The following is a 23,326-nucleotide window of genomic DNA, read 5'->3' as shown; positions in this document are numbered from 1 at the left end:
CAAATTGAGCCTCCAGTTCTAATGGAATCCAAAGGGATTTGAGTGGCTCATCTTGAATTCACACTTCTGAGACACTGCCAGAGGAAGGCTGGCAAACACAAAACACAAAATGTTCTCAAAGAAGGGGACAGAAAAGTGCAAAATCCCAGAACGGGTCAGGCAGGAAATGACCACTGATAAGCAGCTATCAGGATGAGCTGGATCCATGAGGAAGCAGTGGCAGCAGGGAAAAAGGATCATATTGGGACCCCACTGGGCTGAGTTTGATGCACCCAAGCCTGGCCATAAAGATTTTGTGTTCCCACACGTGTCTCACCTCCAGGTTAACCCCAGACACCTCCTGCACAACAAATCTGTGTAAGAAATGTGTATTTTAATGCAAACACATTCCTAGGAGCACAAAGGCACCCGGGAGGACATTTCCTCCTTGCTGGGTGCCTGTGCCCAGGCCCCGTTGGCACTCCAGAGCCTGGGAAGATTCATCCTTTTGGGTGGAGGCTTTAGGGTGATTCTCAGAGATCAAGACCTCCCATTTCAAATCTCTGACATTTCACACTTCCAGTTCAGCTGTGAGCTTGTAAAGTCACTGAAGAAGGTGAAAATCAGCACCAAAAGAAGCACAAATAGGAGCAATTTCCCTCTCAGCCTTGACAATGCCCCTGCTCTCAGTTAACTGAACTCTTGAGCAACTTTTTGTCTCTGACCATTCCCAAATTGGTTTCTTACAACATCAAAACTGATTTTCTCTGGACTTATCTGATAGAGTTAAAAGAAAACACCCTGGCAATGCCACTGCATCACAAGGGAGGCTTTGATCATCTGGGGCTGCCAACACACCTTGAAGTGTGTTAAACACATCTGACTTGGCTGATTGCATCTGCCTCTTCCCATTAAGGAGCCACCCTCGGGGAAGGGGCACCAAGGGCATAAATGACCTGGGCTTGGGTTCCTGGGCACTCCTGGCGCTTTATCCTAGGAGGAACTTTAGGGCTTTGTGCTTAGCAGGTCACCCAGCTCAGGTGAAAGTGCATTTCTGCATTTTGGAAAGAACAGGCCTTTGAACAGAGGAACCTCCCAGCAGTAAAAATCCTTTGTGGTGCTCCTGTAAACTCCAGGGATGGGGTTCAATCCCTGGGTAGCAGGTCCATGTGGGGATCCAGAATCCCACTGCAATGTTGGGGATCCATCCCTCCCATCCCCTGCAAAGGCTCCCCCAGCTAAAACCAGCTCTAACCCAGCCAGAGCACAGGTTTTAGACTCAGCTTTGAAAGATTCAGATTAGGGGAGCAGATACGAGTGGGAGACACACTGCTGATGAAATGCTGACACTTCAACTCAATCCCTGTGTCTCAGAAACCACATTTTTGGTTAAAAAAGAAGAGTAACTCATTTGCATCAGCATTTTATTCCCTGATAAGGGTTCAAGACTTCTCCCAGTTATCCTCTGCAGCACAAAACACCAAGGCCACCCCATCCCCTGCCCTCTGGGAATGGGATTCTGCCTTTGTAGGTTATCAGGGGTGGGGGAGGAAGCAGGGGAGAAGGAGGCTGGGGTGCCGTGCAGAGGATTCTCATTAATTTTGGAAGGAGTTATAAAAAGTGAGCTTGAAAGTCTGTCCTAAAGAGGAGGATTCAGCTGATTGAGAACTCATCTGCTTCTATCTCTTGGCTAATCGTGAATTCCCTTCTGCTGTGTCACTTCAAAGGCCCAGCACAGCTGGGAGGGTTTTCATCAAAGCTCCTGCATGTCTGGGGGAGGTTTTCCCCCCCATGAATATACATCACTGGAGGCTCCTTTTCCCAGCTTTTCCCATGCCTCTCTCTGATTGATCCTCATTTCATTCAGATGAGCTCTTCCTCTCTGGATGGCTAAAGGGCAAGAGACAGCTCTCTCCAGAGCTTTCCCACTCGCCTGGATGCCTCTCCGAAAGACTTTCCTCTCATCAGAGTGGGGGAGGGAGGGAGCTGTTCAGACAAGAGATTGAGCCTTTAAATTAAATTCTTGTCATCTGAGGGCTGGGCCTGATAGCAGCGGGGGTGGGAGAGTATTCTCCCAGTATCAGGATTCTGGCCAGACCCTGCTGTGGTGTAAATGTGCCATGGACTGATCTCAGCAGTGCTGTCATCAAAACTCTGAGCTCTCGGCGGTGCCAGGCAGCAGCTTGGCAGTGCCAGCAGCCTCATGCCCTGTGTGGCTGCCCTGGGTTCCACCTGGGCTCCCCAGGCTCAGAACACTCCTGGAATTGCTCAATTCCCCTCTTTTTTCAGTGAGGAAGGAGGGCCGGGCAGCTGGGAGGAATTTCAAGCACTCAGCCACCCTCAGCCAGGCTGGGATTTCACAAGAGCCCAGACCCTGGGTGCACCCAGCACGTGTGGAGTGCCTGGAGATCTGGGCCCCTCCGGAGCTGGGATGGGAGCTCAGCCCTCCTGGAAACCCTGGGCCCGGTGCCACTTGGTTACAGCACGTCTGTCTGCTGGCTGGGGGCCAGGCAGGGCAGCTCAGCTCAGCTCAGCTCAGCTCAGCTCTGCCCTGTAGCTGCCTTTCCCCAGGGCAGAGTGACCCCAGCCCTGCCAGGTCAGGCTCGTTCCTCCACCCTGGCAAGGCTGGTCCACAGCCATGGAATGTGATGATCCTTTTTAAACATATTGTGGATCTCCTGTGCAGTGATGATGCCTTATGACACTCAGAGAAATGAGATGATGGGAGATGGTTGGACATTATCCATGGCTGGCTGTCCAGTGAGATCTTTCCCCATTCCATGGAGCCCTCAGCAGTCAAGGACAGAACTGCAGAGCCACCAGCCAGTGCCACACCTGTGTCCTTACAGCCTCAGCTCAGAGTCCCAAAAACCCCATCCTGGACCTTTAGCAGGAGGGTCAAACCAGGTCCCCAAGGATGTCACCCTCATGGGGACCCTTCCAGCACCATAACTTCTGGCACCTGTAATCCTGTCCTGTTCCCTCCACAGCAGAATCCTCTGGAGAGGCTTCAAGGCTGGTCAGTTGTGGTGGTGCTTTATGGGATCAGGACCTTCTTCCCCCAGCCAGTGATGGGATTTTGCCTCTGCAGTCCCAGAATGGTTAATTGGATTGTGAATGGTTTATCACTTCTTTCACTGGGGTGTGTGGCTGGATTCACTTTGACACAAGCCCCTTTCTGAACTGCAAGTTGGCAACAATAAAAGGGAGAAGTCTTTAATTAGTTATCTGGCTAATTAACTTTCAGAGTACTGCATAGCTTTGGCATCCAAATACTGCAATGCAAAACATTGCAAACATTCAAAGACTTCCCACCCCACCAGGAAGCTGCTGCCACTGGTGGTTGCGGGGGAAAAGCATCTCCCAGGCTTGGCCTGGAAATCCTCCCTGGGCTCCCTGCACATCCTCCTCTGCAGGGAACTCACCTGCTCCTGCTGGCGTTCCAGTTAAAGACAGAACATTCATGGCATGCCCATGTTCTGGAATTCTTAAGGATGGAAAAGATCTTTAAGATTGTTATTGACCCAGCAGTGCCACCATGTCCCCCATGACACCGTGTCCCCAAGTGCCACATTGACCTGAACACTCCAGGGATGGTGACTCCACCTCTTCCCTGGGCAGCCTGTTCCAGTGTTTACACCCCTTTCAGTGAAGTTTTCTTTAATATCTGATCTAAAACTCCCCTGTGCAACTGGAAGCTGTTTCCTCTTGTCCTGTCCCTGGGAGAAGACACTGAAACACCTCACTGCACCCTCCTGTCAGGGACTTGTGGAGAGTGAGAAGCTCCCACCTGAGCCTCCTTTGCTCCAGGCTGAGCCCTCCCAGCTCCCTCAGCCTCTCCTGGTGCTCCAGCCCCTCCCCAGCTCTGTTCCCTTCTCTGGACACCCTATGCCACACTCCTCCTTCCCAGTGTGTGCACTCACGTTGCTAAAATCCATGCAAGACCAGGTTTATCTCCTGCTTGTGGGGGCTGTGCAGAGATCCCTGCTCCTCCTGCCACACAGAGCAGGATGTCACAGTCAGGGCCACCATTCCAGCTCCCACTGTCCTGAGCCAGGAGAGAAACCCCTCACAGCAGGGTGACATCAGATCCCCCAGCCAGGAGATGCTCCCGAAGCTCAGAGTGCTGTGGGATGACCCCCATGAGCACAGCTTGGCTCAGGGAGCACAGGAGGCTGGTATTAAGCCTCTCTCTGTCGGGACATGCAGGGTCCCCAGCAGTTTTCCCACGCTGCTGGGGGGAGTGGGGGTTTCGGGAGGCTCGGTGCCCCGGGGCCGTTCCGTGGGGCTGGATCTGCTCCTTGTGGCCAAGCACGTGCTGCGCTCCCCTGGCTGTGCTCGGAGTTTCGCCGGGGCTGCGTGTCCAGGCAGCTCCCTGGCTGCTCCCAGCCCCGCTGGAAAGGCACGGGGAAGGGAAGGGACAGGTTTCAGGGGAAGAGAGAGAAGCAGCCTAAAACAGGTGATCAGCTGGGGCTGCCTCATCCACACATCCCAGGGAAAAGTCTGTCTGTGAGCAAGGCATGTTTGTGAAACCTTTGTCTCCTTTGTTGTAGTTTGGACTTTAAGTGAGACCTATTTAATTTATCTGTTTAGTGGTAGAAAAGGATTCTGCTCATTGATAGAACTCAACTCAGCTCAACCTGTGCCAGTCCCTGTGGGATCTGGGAATCAGCTGAACTTCCAGAGATGCTGCCTTTGCTCAAGAGTTTGACTTTAATGTTGCACAGACACCTCCAGGATTCCAGACTCCGTGTTTGCACACCTCAGATTGTACCCAAAAAGCTGCAGGTCCTGGACAAGGTAAACTGGAGCCAGCTCAGAGCTGCAACACCAGAAACTGCTGCTGCCAGGGGTGCAGGGCCCTGCCAGCATCCCATAAATGTGGCCCAAATACTGTCCCATAAATCCTGACCTACAGGGTCCAGGGGTCCTTACAGCATTCCCTGTATTCTCGTCACCTTTAGGAACTGTTAAATGTACAGACTCTTTAATCATGGTCAGCTCCAGCTCCTGTGCCCAGGCAAAGCCCTGAGTTCCTGTAAAAACCCTTCCCCGGAAGAAAAAATAAAGGAGATGAAATGATTCACAGCATTTGTATAGGGAACAAAATTTATGGGTTTGTTTTTGCTTTTGCTTTTCATTTTAAGTCTTTTCAGACTCAATTTAAAAAACAAACCAAGCCCATTCTCTTCCCTTCCTCCTGGTGACAGGTTGCCCAGATGCCTGTCTGGGTCAAGGGGACACTGCTATATTTTGTTTTACCATCTGACATCACCCAGCTCTGCAGATTTTTTAACCTTTTAATTCTCAGTAGCATTTCATCCTTTGCTAATCCCATCATTTCCCCCATGTTTTCTTTGTGAACCTTCCAGAATAATTCCCCTCAAATCCAACCATCAGCAGCCTGTGTGTCAGGGCTGGTCCTGAGCAGGAAGAGGAAAAAAATTTCCCCTGCTGAGCCACAGAAGATCAAGTGCCACATTCAGAGTCAGAACTAAGCCTCCAACGAAGATTTCCCAGGGGTAGAGAAGAAGGTTGAGGCTCCCTGCAGCCAGGATGGGGCTGCTGGAGGTGGCAGTGTCAGCTGTCCCTGGGATCTGGCTCCTCCTGCCAGGGTGGGGCTGTTTCCAGTTCCTGGATGGCTCCGATGTCTTGGCTGCACAACTCGTCCCACAGAGCCCCAGGAGCCAGGGGAAGGAAGGGAGAGCTGGGCACAAGAACGGCCAGAGGTGTCCTCTTGGTGCAAGAAACCCGGGACAGGGGAGAAAACCAGGGACTTTGTGTTCTTTGAAAACATTCTGCTCTTCCCCTAAGCATCCTTGAAAATCAGTATGTTCTCCCCCAGCATTACAAGAGAAAATTTGGAGCTGAGTGAGGTCTCACTTTCACTCTCAGAACATGTATTTTTTTGGGGCTAAGGGATATTTTCTCATCCTCATTCACCTGCTGCATTTATGAATCAGAGGTTTGGTTTCCCATGGTGTTATCTGTACCAGGAATGCCCTGTTACAAGTTTTAATCTGTTTTTTTCTCCCTGGGCTCAGCCTGTGTCCCCAGCTCCCAGCCTGCAGCACACACAGTTCTGCCAGAACAGCTCCTGGCTGGGCTGAGAGTGAAGGAAAGGAGCTGGGGTGACAGCACTTGGTGCTGCCTGTTGCTTCCAAAGGTTTCACAAACCCCAACCACAGCCCCAGCTGTGCCTTGCTCACACTGGATTTCCTGCAGTGCCCTTCCTCAGGGAGGGCAGATACCTGTGACTCTGACTCAGGGAGGGTTGCAGTGTTTGCCCTCCTGTGCTGAATCATCTGCTGCACGCAGGGAGGGAGCAGGTGGAAAATGGGGGGAGTCCCCTGGGTGTCCCAGAGCGAGGGGTGAGCGAGACATTGTGCCATGGAATGACAGCCAAAGTCATCCCAAAGCATTTCACAGCATCACAGAGTGACTCAGGGTGGAAAGGACCACAGTGGGGCCAAGCAGGGTCATGCTAAAGCACATTGCACAGGATTGTGTCCAGCTGGTTTGTGGATAAGATTATTTGAATATTTATGCTCCACAGGAGAACAGCAGTGGGAGAACACGGGCACAGCTGAGTGATTTGCCCTGGGATGAAGGCTGTTAGCAGTCCTCTGCAGCAGCACCATCCCTGCCTGCATCCTAAAGGCACCACAAGGCTCCACAGCAGGGTCCCAGAGCACTGATGGGTACAACCGTGTGTCCTCCTGTCACACACAGGTCACAGTCCTGCTCCTGCCAGCACCTGATCCGGCCCCTTCCTGAACCCCCCCAGCCAGAGGCAGAGGCTGGAGGGGCAGGGGAGCAGAACCGTGGGTGCGCTGTGCCCCCTGTGCCATGCCAGGATGCTCCGGGAATCACTCAAGGCTCAGCAGGAATTTTTGCGCTTCCCGAAGTTTTCAGCCGGCGTGGCTTGGAGAAAAGCGCGTTTTGTTTGACAGGCAGCGACACCTCGTGGCATCGGGCACCCCAGCGCGGGTGGGGACAGCGGCACATGTCCCCTCCCGGGACAGCCCCTCCGGCGGCCGCAGATCGGGGCGGTTCTGCCACAGACACCGGGAGAGCCCCGAGTCCAGCGCGGGTTTCCACAGGAAAGGATGATGGCGATGGCGATGTGATGATGATGACGATGATGTGATGACGATGATGTGGTGATGATGATGATGATGATGATGATGATGATGATGATGATGATAATGATGAGATTCTCGATTACTAAAAATCCCAGTCACCTTGAGGAGGAGCTGCCCGAGGGCTCTGAGCCAGAGCCGAGTGAGTGGCCCTGGAACTGCTCCCGATCCTGCCGAAGCACAAGAGCTGTGGCTTGGTTGTGGCTCTGCAGTTCGGGTGCTGAAGGGGGACAGACCCTCCAGATCCTTCACTTTGCTGTTTTCCTTAGAAAGGATTACAATTCTTCTTTTCACAAGAAAGAGAAAGTCAATAAAAATTAAATGAAATTAAACAGAGGTAGCAAAACAGCCAGGGAAACAGAAACCCGTGTTAAGAGGAAATGGAGATTTTTGGGGGAAATGGTGACTTTGTACCCAGAAGCTGACACTCCCAGGTTCCAAGGGTTCCAAGGGTTGTCAAGGGCTGTCTGCTGGGCTGGGAGAGTTTTCCACCTGGGGAAGACCCTTTGTCCAAGCTGCTGTAACTCTCCTGTGAGTTGAATTCACTGATCCGTTCCTGCTGCTGATGCCTCAGGCCTGGGATGCCTGTCATGGGAAGGCAGGAGAGTGCCAAACAATCCCTGCCCCAGGGATTTCCCCCTTCTCCTGCAGTGCCACAGCCGTTCCAAGCACACACCTGGGCACCCTGCACTTGGCAGCGTGGCAGAGATCCAGGTCCTTTCATGTGCCCTCACTGGGAGGGGGCAGATCTCTGTCCTATCTCTGCACTTTACCCCCCAGCTGTAAAGTGCAGTAATTCCCTAACTCCCAAAAAACATTGTGCTAACATAAACTAAGAGAAACTCTTTGATCTGCTGTAAACACCAGGCTACCAGAGTCCCCATCCCACTGTTTTTATTGTTGCTAGGTTATTAATAGCTCTCTCCTGCACTGAAACCTTATTTAAGTGCTATTAATATTTCACAGCCACGCAGGTAAGTACCAAAGGTCAGAGTTTTACTGAGGTGTCTCACAAGATGAGGCAGCTCTTCCTTGCGCTGTGCCAGGGCTCAGCTGTGCTGCACTGGAGGGCGCAGTGCTGCAACCTTTACATTCCCTGTCCCCCAAAACCCTCTCACCCTGCTCCTCTCCCAGGCACACGTGCAGGGCTGTACCAGGAAGCGATGCAGGGCGCATGTGTGCGGCTCCTGAGCTCCTCAATCCTCTGGAATTCACACAGGAAACACGATGAGAATGGATCAAGGAAAAGAGTTTATGACAAGTGGGAAGTTCTGCTTTGTCCTGTGTGGCTGGAGAGTGGGAGCTCTGATGGCTCTGTGCCTCCTGCAGCAGGCTCGAGGTACGTGCACACCTGAGTGTTGCTTTTCTTTTCACTATATGGCTTTGTTGGTAGGAGGAGAGAGAAATTTGAATCCGTTTAAATGGGAATGATTCACATAAAGTGGAATATTTCATGGTAAAGAAGTGACAGTTTAAAATCTGTCTGTGGAAGGTGTCTTGTTGAGGGCTAGTGATGGACGTGGTGATCTACTGGAAAAAAGAGGGGCAGGAAAATATACAGGACAAACCTGCAGCTCTGAATTCCTCATAGGATCTGCCCTTGGAGGATTGGCATTGAATGAGAAGTGTGGGACAGCCTTGTCTGGGACAGTGACTGCCCTGTCCAGGGAGTCAGGCAGAGTTTGTGGGCTGTAAATCAGTGAAATGCAGTGAGAGTACGGGGAAAGCCAATTGAAATTATGAAACAGATTGTTCATACAAATGTGAGTCCTAATTCTAAATGCTGTTGAGATGAAGATGCTTTATGAGAGACAAGGAAAACATTGCATGACACCTGCTTCCAGAGCCAATTTCCAGCCTTCAATGAAAGGCTCAGCCTCAGATATTGACACCAGCTTAGTGAGAGCCAAGTGGTACTTCCTGTCCCCAAAGATACTTTTGAATCATTCACATAATTTTCCCTTTTGACCAGGTCATGTTCAGCTTCTCCCTCCTCAAAATGTGACCCTGCTGTCCAAGGATTTTGCCATGATTTTGACCTGGGCTCCAGGGGAAGGCTCTCCCCCAGATGTGACCTACACTGTGAGGTATGAAAGGTAAGAGCTCCCAAACCATGTCTGATCACAGGGATGCCACAGGGACAACTACTGGGCATCTCTCCTGATTAATGACTGTCCTAATCATCAGTGACCTTCCACCAAAACGAAACATGATCCATCTGGGAAGTGTTCCAAACTCTGAGCACCACTTGCTCCCCACCCTCCCAAACCCTTCCCTCTGTTGCTCTATAAATCACAGCAGAACGTGTTTAATATTTTGGTGTGGCTGTTCCTTCCAGCCAGGATCGCCTGGACAAATGGATGAAGGTTCCTCACTGCAGAAACATCCCCAGATCCTTTTGCAACCTGACTTGTGCCCTCTCCAACCTCTATGTTAAAGTCCGGGCTCGGGTGAAGGCGGTTTGGGGACAGTCCCAGTCACCGTGGGTGAAATCCCAGTTCAAGGATTATTACTCAGATGGTGAGTGCCTGCCAGGTGACAGCCTGGATGGAAGGACATTCCCACAAACACACAGATCACACCCCTCAGGTATCCAGGAGCTTTATGGATGGCAGAGACTTGAGTGAGCAGGAAGAGTAACGAGCTGGGATCATTTGAGGATGAATTTTGTCAGAATTTGTTCATCAGTGTCCCAGCTGAGCAAAGCGGCTCCAAGCTCTCTGGGGTGTTTTAGATAAAGAGGTGTCCTTTGCCTCCCTCCTATCACAAGATAACAGCTGGAAGTGAGGACCAGCCATGGAAAGTGTCACTGCTGGAAGGTAAGAGCCAAGCCAGCCCCATTCTCACAGCTGCTCCCTCCTTGCAGTGGAACTGGCTCCCCCCGTGCTGACCCTGAACGTCAGGGACAATTCCATCCATGTCAGTGCCTCCTTCCCTCTGCCCACCTGTGTGGAGAACCTCACCTGGAAGTATGACTTGAACCTCTGGGAAGCAGGATCTGAAGACAAGGTCAGTACAAGTGGCTCTTTTTAGATGAAATGGAGGAACTGAAAGAGCTTCAACGTTGTGGGCAGAGAGAGAGGGACTGGATCCAGGGCCTGGAGGAAATGAACCAGCCAAAGCAGAGCTAAACCAAAGCCAGAGACAAAAAGTAGAAGTGTGTGTGTGTATCCTTATTTTTTTGGCAGTTCCCTGTTTTTATCAGGAAGGGGAGGCTACACTACAGTCACTCTGAAGATCTGAGGTTTAAAACAACCAATCCAGGTGCCACTGGCAGCATTCCCTGGCAGAGCAGAGCCCAGCACAGCTGGAATTCCCACCCTGGATCCTGGGGGAGATGCCAGACATGGGGTGACACAAGGGATCCATGGGCTAAGGTGATACAGAAACACCACCCCAATAATGAAAGAATCACCTCTCCAACCCTCTGCTTTGTCTCTCAACAGAAGAAATATGAGGGTTATTTCAGGAAGGACACAGTGACCATCAACACCACTGCCCTCAGAGGCAATTACTGCTTCAGTGCCAGGGCTCTCTATGAAAGCATCAACTTGAAGCACAGTGAATTCTCCCAGCCTGTGTGTGTGCTGTTAAACCACAAAGGTATGGCCCTTCTCAGGAAAGGATGTGGGAGACATCCAGTGGAATGAGGGCAAGGCAAAGATTTCCACTAAAATCAGGTTTTCACCACAAAAAAAAAAAAAAAGCTTCCTGTTAAAGGGACTGGTCGGATTTTCTGGTGAGTGGTTCCTGCTTTCTGTAGAAATAATTTCATTTAAAAAAGCCTAAAATGTTTTCTGAAAATTCTGAGTATTTTGTGTCAGTGCAGAGCCCATAATGCCTATAAAAATACACTCACAAGAGATTATTTCTGTCTTTTTCATCAGCACAGTGGAAGTTCCCACTTCTGGTTGTGATCCCTCTGTTTGTCCTCCCCATCTTTGTGGCCAGTCCCTTCATCTGCTGCCTGGTGAAACACGAGGCCAAGCAAAGGAAGATGCCTCAGGTTTTGGTATGGCCCAAATTCTGGGGTCCCCTCCTGACCCAGAGTCTTGCTGGTTTTCAGAGGGTAACTGGGGAGGAGTGGGGGGTTCTGCACTTCTCAGTTTGACATTTATAAGTCTCATTTTTGAAAGAACCTTTCTGACATCCAGATTTTTCTTTTGAAAGCATCACAGGCTCACTGTTTCATTCCTTCTCCCTGCTAGGATTTCTCTCAATTTAAAGCTGCTGGACCGAGGTTCCACTTGGAGCTCGGTGAAAAGGAATTCTGCAGTGATGATCTGAACTGCTCAGAGAAGCCAGTGCCCCAAAGGAGAACAAACAGGGCTTTAGGAGGACACCACCTGCCATGGATGGCTTCTTTCCCATCATCATCATCATCATCATCATCATCATCATCATGGTCAGAGGATGAGGAGGAGGAAGACAGCAGCACTTTGATCCCATACGGAATGCCTCGGTATCCAAAGAGACATCTCAGCTCTCAGCCCTGCTCAGCAGCTCCGGGGGAAAGCAGCTTGGATTCAGGATGTGGAGCTCTCCCTGTGGCCAGTGCATCTGTGCTCGACCTCAGAGCCCTGGGTTTCACTTTCTTTGCAGAGAGGAAGGGTGAAGTGGACACCTCGGGATCCCAGGCAAACGAGGAGCCATCCCTTTATCTCTGCTCCTCTTTGGAAAGAATATCCCTCACTGATGTGAGATTCCCAGGGGCCAGAGAGCAGGGGCAGGATGATGGAAACAGGGATGAGAGCCTGGGAATGACCCCTCTTCCCTCCATGCTGGGGGGCATTGGTGCTGAGCCCCATGAGCACAGGAAGGCTCCTCATTCCTCCAGGGATTACCAGATATCCATCCTGGATCTGCAGCTCCAGATGGCCTCGAGATCCCAGGCCAGAGAGGATCCCAGCAGGCAGCTGCCCATCCCCTTGTGGACACTGCAGGTGGCAGAGGACGAAGGCATTGCCAGTGACTGTGGCAGTGACAGCTTTACAGAAGAGACCCCACCCGAGTCCACAGTGCTGAGTGATCCTTTTGGGACTTCAAAAACAGAGGAAAAATGTGATCCCAAGTTGCAATTCCCAGGCTACGAGCGCTCACATTACTTGGGAAGGATCTAAAGTGCCCAGCAGGTCTGGGGAGTGCCTGGAAATCTTGGAGAGCTCCAGATATCCAAGCAAGGATCCTTGAACAAGGACAAAAACCTGATGTCTGGCCTACCAAGGCAATGGCTTTAGGGACACAAAAGTGCATTTTATTGCTAAGTCACCTCTGTACTGTCACTGTCCCTCTGATAAGGTGCCCAGGCTCTGGCACAGCCTGAGCCAGCCAGGGGTGAGGGAGGCAGGGACATCTCTGAGGGACCACCCAGCAAACAGGCACTGCCTGGGGCTCACCTGAACTTCAGAACAAGGGCCTGAAAATGCAGTGGCGTGCCTGCACGTGGATTTGGAGCAGATTTTGAAGTGCTTGGTGTCACCTTTGCTTCACTGCAAAGTCCAGAGCTTGACTGGAAGTTCCTTACAGAGATATTCAGCAAGATCTGGTTTTTGTGGCATGAAAAGTTCTCCACCTCATCCTGCAGAAATCACCTTCTGGGTTCCAACAGGGGGAACTGAAGCCCAAGTGTGCAGCATGGTTTTTTATTTATTTTTTTATTTTATATTTAATGAAGCTGAAATTCCTCCTGCTGTGCAGAATGTCTGAGAGCAATAATATTTTGATATAAATCTCCATGTGTACGTGGTTTTGTTTCCCAGAGCTATAAAGAGGGATTGCAGCTCATCCTGAACAAAACATTACCTTTAAAACAGGAGCCCATCCTGGGCTGGAGTGGAATTCTGAGACTTCCCAGCCAGGTCACTCTGGTCACTGGAAAGCCAGAACTGAACAAAGAATCACAGAATGGTTTGGTGGGAAGGGATCCTGAAGTTCATCCCACTGCCATGGCTGGGACACCTCCCACTGTCCCAGGCTGGTCCAAGCCTGTCCAACCTGGCCTTGGGCACTGCCAGGGATGCAGGGGCAGCCCCAGCTGCTCTGGGCACCTGTGCCAGGGAGTCACCACCCTCCCAGGGAACGATTTCAGTCCAGTATCTAATCTAGATCTCGCCTCTGGCAGTTTACAGCCATCACCTTTGTCCCATCACTTCATGCCCTTGTAAAGGCTTTTTATACTCCAGTATCAAAAGGAGCCTTTGTGTGAAGGACTCACAGGAAAACAAAGCATTAAAAGAAAGAGGGAAACACTCCCCAGTCATTCTCTGCTCTCCGAGAGGGCTCAGATAAGGGGAGGGTGTTGATGGAGGGTATGAAAGCTGAAATCCTTTGAGAATTGGAGGGAAAAAAGGAGTAAGGGACTGGGAACTGCTTTGCAGCAAGATGTACTCATTAAGGTCCTGAATTAAAGTCCAAAGGAGAGGTGGGGGAAAGGATTCACCGGCTGGACTATTCCTTTGTCCTCTGCAAAGTGTCCTTAGGTACATCCTGCATTGTTATCCCTCCAGTTCATTTGGAAAGACACAGATGATCCAAACATAATCACCACCCAATTTCTTGTGCAATCCAGGAAAACTCCCCAGGCTTTGATTTACAGGAAGCTCCGAAGTTGAGTAACCTCTACAAAATGATTTGGACATGTCTCAGCTCTGCAAACACAGCCTGGGATCAGTTCTTGTCTTGTCCAGGGAGCAGAGGGGCAGGCTGCAGGCCAGCTGAGCTGCACGGGTGGTGGCAGCATCCAACTCCTCATTTTCTTTCAGCAAGGCTTGAGAGCTGTTTTCCTCTGCAGAAGGGTCAGTCATGGCCAGAGCACAGTGCTTCTCTCCCAGAGCAGCTGCTCCAGCTCTTATCACAGCATCAGGGAATCATTTCCTTAGGAAAACACCTTGGGGATCATCGGGTCCAGCTGGGAACCCACCCTGTCCCCTGTCCCCAGGGCCACATCCACACCTGGAGGGTTCATGCCCACCAGTCACCAGGATGCTGCAGTCCCCACATACTGTGAGGAAAAGTTTGAGGGAGTTTGGAAGATAAAACCCTAATTTTAAACTTGAAAGTTGAATTTTGGGCATCTTCAGGTCCCCAAAGATTCAGAGAGGTGTTTCAAAAAGGAGACACTGGGCTAGAAATAAGGGCAGAGGTAAGGTTTGAAGTTCTGTTCTCAGAACTGAAGGCTCAGGTGCACACCGAGGTCCCTCAGCTCTGCCCCATCACACAGCAGGAGCGTGAGGCAGCGATGTGAGGGAAGGGAAAATGGAAATACTTTTATCAGGCTGTTCAGGAAACACCCTAACAAACAGTTGTACTTAATTAGACACGGGTGGATAGGTGTGTCTGGTTTAAAAAACCTGAGGCCTCTGCCTTTGTCCAGGCGAGCTGAGAAAAACAAAGTGCCAGGGATGCACCATGGCAGGGCTGGAATCACAGAGCCCTTCCACACCCAGGCAGGGCAGGGAACAGAAACAGCATCAGAAACAGGAAATGCTCAGATGAGGAGGGAAGCAGAAGGGGTTTGTGAATTCTATCACATGTTTGCAAGGATGGAGCAGTAAAATCAACAGTCAGAAGCACACAGGGTTTGTATTTTGAAAACATAATAACACCTTAAAAACTGAGCTCGTTATGGAAAAGGGACTGTATCCCTTTCTTCTTGTCCATACAAACTCCCAGTTCTTATCACGTGGATTCAGTCACAGAACTTTACACTGTAAACAGCCACAAAAATAAACATTGTAGGTGTACAATAGTCTCTGTGGAGCTGTGGGACAGCAGGTGCTCCTCCTGTGGAAAGGCCACCACTCTTCTACCTCTTACCCACATCAGGTGAAAAAATCCCAGTGCTCTGGCTGACTTTCATTGTAAGAAAGTATTCAGAAGTATTTGTGGAGGAAATAGGTGCACTGCTTGCAGCAGGTATTAAACCAAGCAGGTGCACAGCTCTAAGTTTTAATGTCTAGAGTTGTAACAAGCTCAAATTACCCGACCAGAAAAGCAAACCTCAAACCCCAGGAACCTCAGGGAGGGCTTTCAGGCAGGAAGCTCTCAGCAAAAAGGTATTTGGCTCTTTTTCAGGAGCTGGGGATTTTCTCAGCCTCTGGCTCGTGCACCTTTGTACAGTCAGGTGTGCACTGGAGGGGAGAGGTGCTCCTGCTGTCACTCCGCGGCGTCACACATGCGCAGGGCTCCGAGCAGCTGGGAGCTCAGAGCCCAGGGAAGGCAGGACAGGAGCTCTGCTTTGCTCTGTTACTGAGCAACGAATCCAACCTGGCCTGGCAAGAAAGAATTCAGCCAAAAGGTGATTCACCTGCACACAGGAGCAGCTGCCTGCTCTCGCAGCCCAGCCTGCAGAGTCATTCATGAAGGGATTTCTGATCGTCCTGGCTGGAGTTTCAGTGCTCGGTAAGTCCTGAGCTCTGCTGTTGTTGATTGTGGGATTCTGCTTGATTCTGGAGTCTGCACTTCACTCCTGTTTCCTGAGTTATCACCTAGAGAATGAGCTGTTGTCTGGGTTCTCTTCTGAGTTCTCTCTCCTCGTAGTAACTCCCATGTGTGGCTGGTGTGCTCAGCACTTAAGGGATTAGTAGGGAGGGAGAAAGATTCCTTCACTTCAAAGGGTTTGTCACTGTGCTAGGACCCAAATCCTACAGCAGTGAAGGATGTTCATCGGTATCAGGGGGCTTTGGATCAGTCTCCTCGTGTCTTAAGCAAAGGCACAAATGAACACAAGAACAGTCCTGATTTTAAAGGGGGTACAAACAAATAATGGAATCTTAAAATGAGGGAGTCATTGGAGAATGGTTGGGTTGGAAGGGACTTAAAGCTCATCTCATCCCACCCCTGCATGGCAGGGACACCTTCCACTGTCCCAGGAGCTCCAAGCCCTGTCCAGCCTGGCCTTGGGCACTTCCAGAGATGGGGCAGCCACAGCTGCTCTGGGCACCCCATGCCAGGGCCTCCCCACCCTCCCAGGGAACAATTTCTCCCTGATATCTAAGGTAGATCTACCCTCTAAAAGCCATTTAATCCTACTCCAGATGTGACAAGCTCACTGCTGGGTGAATGAAGGATAAAGCTGCTCTTTCCAGACACCAGCTTTTCAGCATTCAGCATCCATCTGCTGTGTCTGGGATCTCACCCTGTGAAACTCCTCAGCCCAAGGGACTGTCACACTGTGAAACATCCCGGTTTTCCCCTGCCCACACTTGACTGTGCTTGTGTTATGCTGCTTTGCATAACAGCGTTCTTAGCATGGATAAATGTGGGAAGACAGAGATTTCCTACTCCTGATAAGATTGGGGTATTTGTGACTCAGTTTTCAGGGCAGGGAATCCCACTCCATACCCACACTGCTGCCTCCGGCTGAGCCTGGAGTGAGCAGAGGCAAGTGTGGAGCTGCAGATGAAATCAGGACAAAATCTGGAGTAACAAACAGCCCATTTCTGCACCACTTCCCTGCCCAAATGCCACACACAGGACTGAGAAGAGATCTGTGCTTTTCTGCCTAACCCTCCTCCATTCAGCCAGCAGACTGAACTGCTCAGTTCTGGTCCATGGCTGAAAGCTTGGAGTGAGGATCCAGGTGGGATTTAGTCTCTGTTCAATGTGATGTTGTCCAAGGCAGCCCCATCCCAGGGCTCAGTTTGCCCATCTGTGCTATTTTCATTTGCTATTTTTTCATTTTTCACCAGGGGTCTCATTGTTCACTGCAGGCTGAAGCCCTCACATGCCCCAGGCGTTTATCAGTGCCACAAACAAAGAGCTGAATAATGTGTAAATTATTTATCTTTGAGGGTCTACCTATAATCTGAATTCAGAGTTTATAAATCCTGAAGTTAGAAACTCATGTGTAAATTTTGCACTTTGTTTTTTCATGATAAGAGAGACACAAAATCCTCAAGGACTTTTCTGCAGCACCTTCTGCAGGAGGGCCACGGTGGGGTCCTGCTGTCCCCATGTTTGCAGGGCCAGGTGACATTCCTGACCCTGAAGGAAGAGCAGCAGGGCTCAGAAAGCAGGGAGCTGGGCTGAGCTGTTTGCTGTCACCCTGGCACACCCAGGCCAGAGTCCAGACACCGGGTGTCACTCTGTACAGGCACTTTCCATCCAATAAAACATGGAGCACGAGAGGAGAACGGAGCCACATCTTCAGGAGGTGACACTGAGCTCTGCATGTCACTTCCTTGAGCAGGGGCAGAAAGCAGAGACATTCACAGACCTGATTCTGGGCTTGAAAACAGGTTATTGTCTTATTTTACCACCCATGTAAAGGCTGTTAAAGAAACCCGAAGAGAAATTCAAGGATTCTCTTTCTGACTTCAGTTTTTGAGGCTTTTCTGTATAAATTCCTGATTTCTTTGGGATGAGTCAGTTGTCTGCAAGAGTGTGATGTGAACACAGTTTGAAGCCTTGTTCTGCTCAAGCTCCTTCTTTTCAGCCCAGCTTTAGCAAAATACCACAAGATCCATTGAGGTGTCAGAAGATGCTTTTTAATGCCAGTTTCTCTGCTCCTTCAGGTATTGTGACTACAGAGAGATCATCATGTCTGAAACGTGCAGCATTTTCTTCCACAAACTTTGAGAACATCCTGACGTGGGAAACAGAGGCAGATATTCCCCCTGGCACTGTGTTTGATGTCCAGTACAAACAGTATGTGAACTTTGCTTCTTTTGGGCTGTTCCTAGGGGTCTCAAGAAAGAAGGGCCAAGAGAGAAAAGTTGATTTTGCTGTTTCTCCTGCCTGTATTATGGTTCATATAGTGGTTCATATAATGGTTCATATAATCCTATGAATATTTTAGGATTTTTCAAAGTGGGAGAGGATGCTCATTTAAGCAAATATTTTACATCTTGGGTTGCTTTGCTCCATAACTGAGTTACTCATGCCTTCAGCAACTTCCTTCTCTCTGTTCCATTTTCCCCCAGTCCTATCCAACCTAACAACCCCAAATCCTTGTTTTGTCCTCAGGTATGGAGAGAAATCCTGGCTCACCAAACATGAGTGCCAGAGCATCACCCAGCTCTTCTGCAACCTCAGCAAGGAGACAGAGAACTTCACGGAGCATTTCTACGGGCGGGTGCGGGCGCGGGGCTGCTCCCCCAGCTGGGTGCGCTCCGAGCGCTTCGAGCCCCGCAAGGAGAGTAGGTACCAGTGCAGCCCCCAGAGAGCCCTGCTCCTGCCTCCTGAAGGGCAGCATCTCCTCCCAGTTCAGCCTTGCAAGGCTCTGTGCTTGGTGGGGGGGAGTGAAGCCTTGGAGGTTTGGTGTTTTGGGCAAGGTGAATGAGAAATGGGCAGGGTCGCAGCTGAGAGCTGGTGCTGAAGTGGGGTCAGAGAAAGGAAAAGCTTGGTGTGATGGAAAGGAGAGCTGCTGGTGGGAGGAATAGAGAAATGAGTAAGGGACATGATGGGCAACCTGAGGACAGTGAGTCCCAGCAGCTGTGAAATGGGAACTTTGGGATAAGCGTCCATTCCAGTGGATACTTCATGTCCCAACCCCGAAGTGAGCCCTACTGCAGACACAACGCAGCCTCTGGGAGCCTTATTGGCTCTGTGGCTAAAATTTCCTACTGAAAAATCACCAAGAATAATTCAAGGTGGCATCAGCAGCCAATGGTTGTGAAGAGCCTTCAGGTCTTTGCACCAAAAAAGCTGTGAAAATTTGGATTAAAGCCCTGTGCAGGGCTGGGTGTGGTGTGTGCCTGTCACCAGAGACAAGTGCAGGCACAAAAGCCCTGTAGATCTGGTGTAGGATGGGAATTGGGATTTGGGCAGCTGTTACTGTGGTGGGACTTCATCCCTCACACACACATGAAGGAGAACATCCTGCACAGGGACAGGGAACATGGAGCTGGAAAAGCCTGGGATGGGAATTCCTGGGGACAAACACTGTGAAGGCAGAGAACCCCAAACACTCTGTGTGCAGCAGCCTGACTCCTGCCACGCTCACACAGCTCAGCCACCTTTTTGTACAAACAGAAACACCAATTTCAGCGAGTCTGGGGTGTGGTTAAGATATCAGATGATGCTGACACAGCTGACAGTGCCTGTGGTGCCTTTCCCAGCCATCATAGGGGCCCCCCAAGTGGAACACATTCCCTACGTCCGCTCCATCAAGTTCCTGATCCGGCCCCCCCTGACCCCCCTGCGTGGGGAGGATGAGCAGCAGCTCAGCGTGGAGGACATTTACAGCAAATTTGGGGCTGTGGATTATCACCTGACAATATTCAACCAGAGGACACAGCAGCAGGTAAAGCACAACCTCGGGCACTGGGATGCTGTAAATCCCATTTCAGATGAGCTGGAGAAGGATCTCAGTTTACACAGGATGGGGGAGATTTCTATGTACAAGGAAAAGCCTTGGAGTCTTGGACTCTCAGGACAACAGGAACTTTAAGCTTTCTTCTTAAACTCTGGGGAAAAAAGGATTTTCCAAGAGTACTGTATAACTAGCAAAAAGTAAAACCATTGGTGACTAAAAATTACTGAAGCAGTAATTTTCAAGTCTTAAGAAACTGAAAAAAATGCAGAATTAGATACAGAAATAATGGAAAACAAAATCATATAAATATGATTCAGAAAAAATCAGAGTTCCATACATACAGAATAATTTGAGCCATGTAAGACCTCATTAGTAAATATTTTATGCTGAATTTTGCAATCTGAATTGAAGAAAATTTCATCTTGCCCAAATACAGATTTTATCTTTCTTTTCAACAGTGGACAAAGAATGAGCACAACAAAGAATTTGAAGTTTCCAACTTGGACCCAGACACTGAATACAACGGGACAGTTTATATCTGTCTGCTCCAGAGAAGGAGCAAACCTCAGGTGTTTTGGGTCAAAACACTGGCAGGTGAGACTTTAACTCTGCTGAAAGTTGAAAATTCCAGCTGGGATATTGGATACACAAAATGCATTGATTTTCAGCACAGAACGTTTTAATAATTTAAAAATTAATTCCTGTGAGACTAAACCTGTGATATCACCTAGCTAATTGTGACATTTTCTCTAATCCAGCTCTTTTTCCACCTGTTCTTTCCCCAGACAAGACGTGGATTCTCTACTGTCTGGTGGCTCTGGCCTTCTGTGCCGGGCTGGTGTTTGCTGCCACTGCTTTTGTGATCTACAAATACATCAAACAGCGCAGTGCCCAGCCCAGGGCCCTGGTGAGTGCCCTCAGCCACTGCAGCCCAGCTTGCAAATCACAGAATCACCCCTGCCTGGGGCTGGAAAGGGCATTTAGTCCCTGCCCTGTATGAGGTCCACACCTGCCACTGTCCCAGGTGCTCCAAGCCCCATCCAGCCTGGCCTGGGCACTGCCAGGGATCCAGGGGCAGCCAGAGCTGCTCTGTGCCAGGGCCTCAGCACTGTCTGAGTAAAGCATTTCTCCCCAGTATCCCATCTAAACCCACCCTCCTTCATTTAAAGGGTTAAGGAGCTTGGTCTAGGCAATCACTGCAGATTACTGATATTTTAAAGTGCTCAGAACCTGCCCAAATCTGAGCCCCTTGGGTTAGGCAGCTAAACCTGAGGCATCCTAAATCCCCATTTTCCCTTGAAACCCTGGGATTCTCAGCTACCCCTCATCTCCCACAGCAAGAACTGGGTTTTCATGCTAATGAGCTCAAGGATTTTCATGCTATTTCCATGCTGCAGGGCTTAGGCCAAATCTTGCAAAAGTGAAAGCAGGAGATTTTCTTCCTCATATTTCAAGACTGCTTAGTTGATAGACAATGAGAAATGTCTGCATTCCTGTGAATGGTCAATCTCCAGGAGAAAAAAAGAAGCAGAGCTCTTTTGTCAGCAGAGCAGATCCCTGGTGGTTGTTACTGGCTTTCACTGACACTTCTCCGAAGAAAATGTTAGAGTAACTAAAGCAAACCTTCAAGGTCACAGCTTCTTGGTAATAACTCGTGCTTTTTTATCTACTCCACCAGGACTTCAGGGGGATTCCATCGTTCCAGCCTCTCACACTGACAGTGGAGCACATCATAAAGCCCCTCAGCTTTTCCAAACCTTCCCCTTTCATCCCTGAAGTGCAGCTGGCCCAGATGAGCCAACATTTGGACTGGGCCCTGGAGCCACGACAGCCCTCCTGTCCCTACCAGCAGCAGGTGGATGTTGCAGCACTGCAGCTGCCCCCTGAGCCCTCCCAGGTGGAAATGCCAGCTCCCATCACTGCTTACACTCCTCAGAGAGCTGAGCAGAGCACTGCTGCTGCCCCAGGCAGCTCCAGCCTGGCCCTGACCTATGGGCTGTGCATGGAGGGCACGGACAGGAGCCCACAGCCCGAGCAAAGGCTGAAGGAATCTTCTCCAGATCGTTCTGAGGACGGAGAGCTCCGAAGCCATGGGCTGGGAAAGAGCTGCAGCCACTGGGATTACAAAGAGCAGCAGCCAAAGGCGGCCCTGTGGAAGAGCAGGGACAGACTGGAGTCAGTTGTGATCCAGGGGAGCCCTGGGCAGAGCCAGCTGCTGCTGCAGAGTGAGGGGCTGGAAGATCCAGAGCGTGTGTCCCAGCTGTCCCTGTCCTTGCTGGAACAAGGAGGATGCTACAGACAGCAGGCAGCCCTGTCCCTGCTGCTGCCTGCAGGGAAAGCTGCCCCAGGCTACGCTGCAGAGGAGGAACTGCTGGCACCCCTGCTGCTCTCAGTCCGGACTGGCAGTGAGCTCCCTGCAGAGAAGCACGGGCAGCAGTGGGTGCTGCCAGAGCCATTCCCACACCCTGCAGACAGAGTGCAGCTCCCAGAGACTGCAGCCATGGAAATGTTCCCAGCAGCAAAGGGGCTGGGCTGCACACAGCTGAACGGGTCCCCAGGCCAGGACAGGGACACTCCTCTCACCATGCTCTTCAAAGATTTGGACTTGAAAGTGCAGTGGGATGAGGAGAGCACAGAATTTTATTAGGATGAATTAGTGGTATTTAAATCCAGATGATGTTTTCTTGTATAAAACAGAAGCAATGCAAAGCCACAGCTGATCCTGGCTGTATTAACAGAGCTCAGGGCTGTCACACTGTTCTGCCTTTACTGATAGAATTGCTCCTTGTTACACTGCCATACTCTACCTTTGCACTTAAACAACAGGTCTTTATTTCTCACATATTCTCATATTTATTATGAATGGGATTACTTTAAAAGATCAGTGAAAATTCAGTTTCCAATCCCAGATTCAGTTTACTGAAAATTTAGCAAAATTCACAAAGTGTACGCGCTCTTTACCAACACCTGAGATAGAGGGCTAAGATGTAACTCCCTTTGAAGAAATTCAGGTATGCAAACCTAGAAGTATTTAATGTACCACGGTACAGTAAAAGAAGTAAACAGTTACTGGTGTTCTACCCTTGGATAAATGACTTGGAAAAGAGTATTCCACTTTCCTGGAATGGACTTTGCCTTTAAAGGAGTCATTGAAACTGGGTAACAGCTCCTGATGCAGCAGTTCTGTGAAATGTGTCCCTGTCCCCTGTGCTTTTTAATACCTGTACAAAGATTAAGCCTTTTTTAATACCTGTACAAAGATAAAGCCTTTTTCATCTCAGCAAAAGATTAATGCAGCCTTGGCCTAGTTCTGAGCTTTCTCAGCTGCTGCTCCTTTCTTTCTCTGCAGTAGTCACACATTCTCTGCCTCCCCTGAGATCCCCAGGGATGAAGCACCTGGGATCACATTCCAGGCAGGCAGGATGTGAGGATTTGCAGCACTCCCAGTTCAACCCTCAATCTCAATTTATCCCAATCCATGCATCAGTAATCCACACAGGAGACCAGGGAGGTCTGGAGCTCTCCCTCCCTGCCCATGAGGAACCTGCTCCATGCTCCTGGCACATCCTCCACAGCTGCCATGACCATTTTTTTGGGAGTCAAAATCCTTGGAGCACTTGGAAAAGGAAGCTAAATTCTAATTCAGGGACCAGAGGAGGTGATTATTTTTCATTCAGAGGAAAGCACAGTTCAGCCTGTTCATTTCCACTGTTGTGGTGAAAAAATGTGTCTGAGGACATTGGTTTTAGAGAAGTGAAAGCATTTACAGGAATAAGCAAGGTTTGACTGGTATGGGGAAGTATCTACTCAGAGACCAATCTGACCAGAGGTAAAATTCAGCTGTTCCCACTCCAAGTGCACTTGGGGCTTTTCTCAGCCCAGGAAAGCTGAAGGTAAAGGTTAAATTCCACTTTCTTTGGGGTGATTTTGCAAATAAGCCATAGGCTCA

General features: G+C 50.0%; 2 protein-coding genes across 2 annotated transcripts; both read left to right on the top strand.

Annotated features, from left to right (window-relative positions):
• Positions 1-8,382: 8,382 nt before the first annotated feature.
• On the top strand, positions 8,383-12,241 carry IFNLR1 (interferon lambda receptor 1). Its single transcript, XM_041460818.1, has 7 exons — positions 8,383-8,460; positions 9,094-9,217; positions 9,460-9,641; positions 9,988-10,130; positions 10,568-10,724; positions 11,009-11,133; positions 11,330-12,241. Exons 1-7 carry the CDS (start codon positions 8,430-8,432, stop codon positions 12,239-12,241), a joined length of 1,674 nt encoding a protein of 557 aa, XP_041316752.1. The 5' UTR covers positions 8,383-8,429.
• Positions 12,242-15,478: 3,237 nt separating this feature from the next.
• On the top strand, positions 15,479-22,024 carry IL22RA1 (interleukin 22 receptor subunit alpha 1). The gene is made up of 7 exons (XM_041460865.1): positions 15,479-15,521; positions 17,636-17,768; positions 18,087-18,259; positions 19,181-19,365; positions 19,836-19,971; positions 20,163-20,284; positions 21,056-22,024. Exons 1-7 carry the CDS (start codon positions 15,479-15,481, stop codon positions 22,022-22,024), a joined length of 1,761 nt encoding a protein of 586 aa, XP_041316799.1.
• The last annotated feature ends 1,302 nt before the right edge of the window (positions 22,025-23,326 follow it).

This window comes from Pyrgilauda ruficollis, unplaced genomic scaffold (genome assembly GCF_017590135.1).
Source record: "Pyrgilauda ruficollis isolate IOZ18807 unplaced genomic scaffold, ASM1759013v1 scaffold149, whole genome shotgun sequence".
NCBI classification, from domain to species: domain Eukaryota; kingdom Metazoa; phylum Chordata; class Aves; order Passeriformes; family Passeridae; genus Pyrgilauda; species Pyrgilauda ruficollis.
This window is presented reverse-complemented; position numbering and strand designations above follow the sequence as displayed.

Coding starts and splice junctions, on each gene's coding strand:
- IL22RA1 (XM_041460865.1), top strand. CDS start 15,479: ATGAAGGGATTTCTGATCGTCCTGGCTGGAGTTTCAGTGCTCG. Junction 19,366..19,835: donor ACCAGAGGACACAGCAGCAG/GTAAAGCACAAC, acceptor TCTTTTCAACAG/TGGACAAAGAATGAGCACAA. Junction 20,285..21,055: donor GTGCCCAGCCCAGGGCCCTG/GTGAGTGCCCTC, acceptor CTACTCCACCAG/GACTTCAGGGGGATTCCATC.
- IFNLR1 (XM_041460818.1), top strand. CDS start 8,430: ATGGCTCTGTGCCTCCTGCAGCAGGCTCGAG. Junction 9,218..9,459: donor TACACTGTGAGGTATGAAAG/GTAAGAGCTCCC, acceptor TGTTCCTTCCAG/CCAGGATCGCCTGGACAAAT. Junction 11,134..11,329: donor GGAAGATGCCTCAGGTTTTG/GTATGGCCCAAA, acceptor TCTCCCTGCTAG/GATTTCTCTCAATTTAAAGC.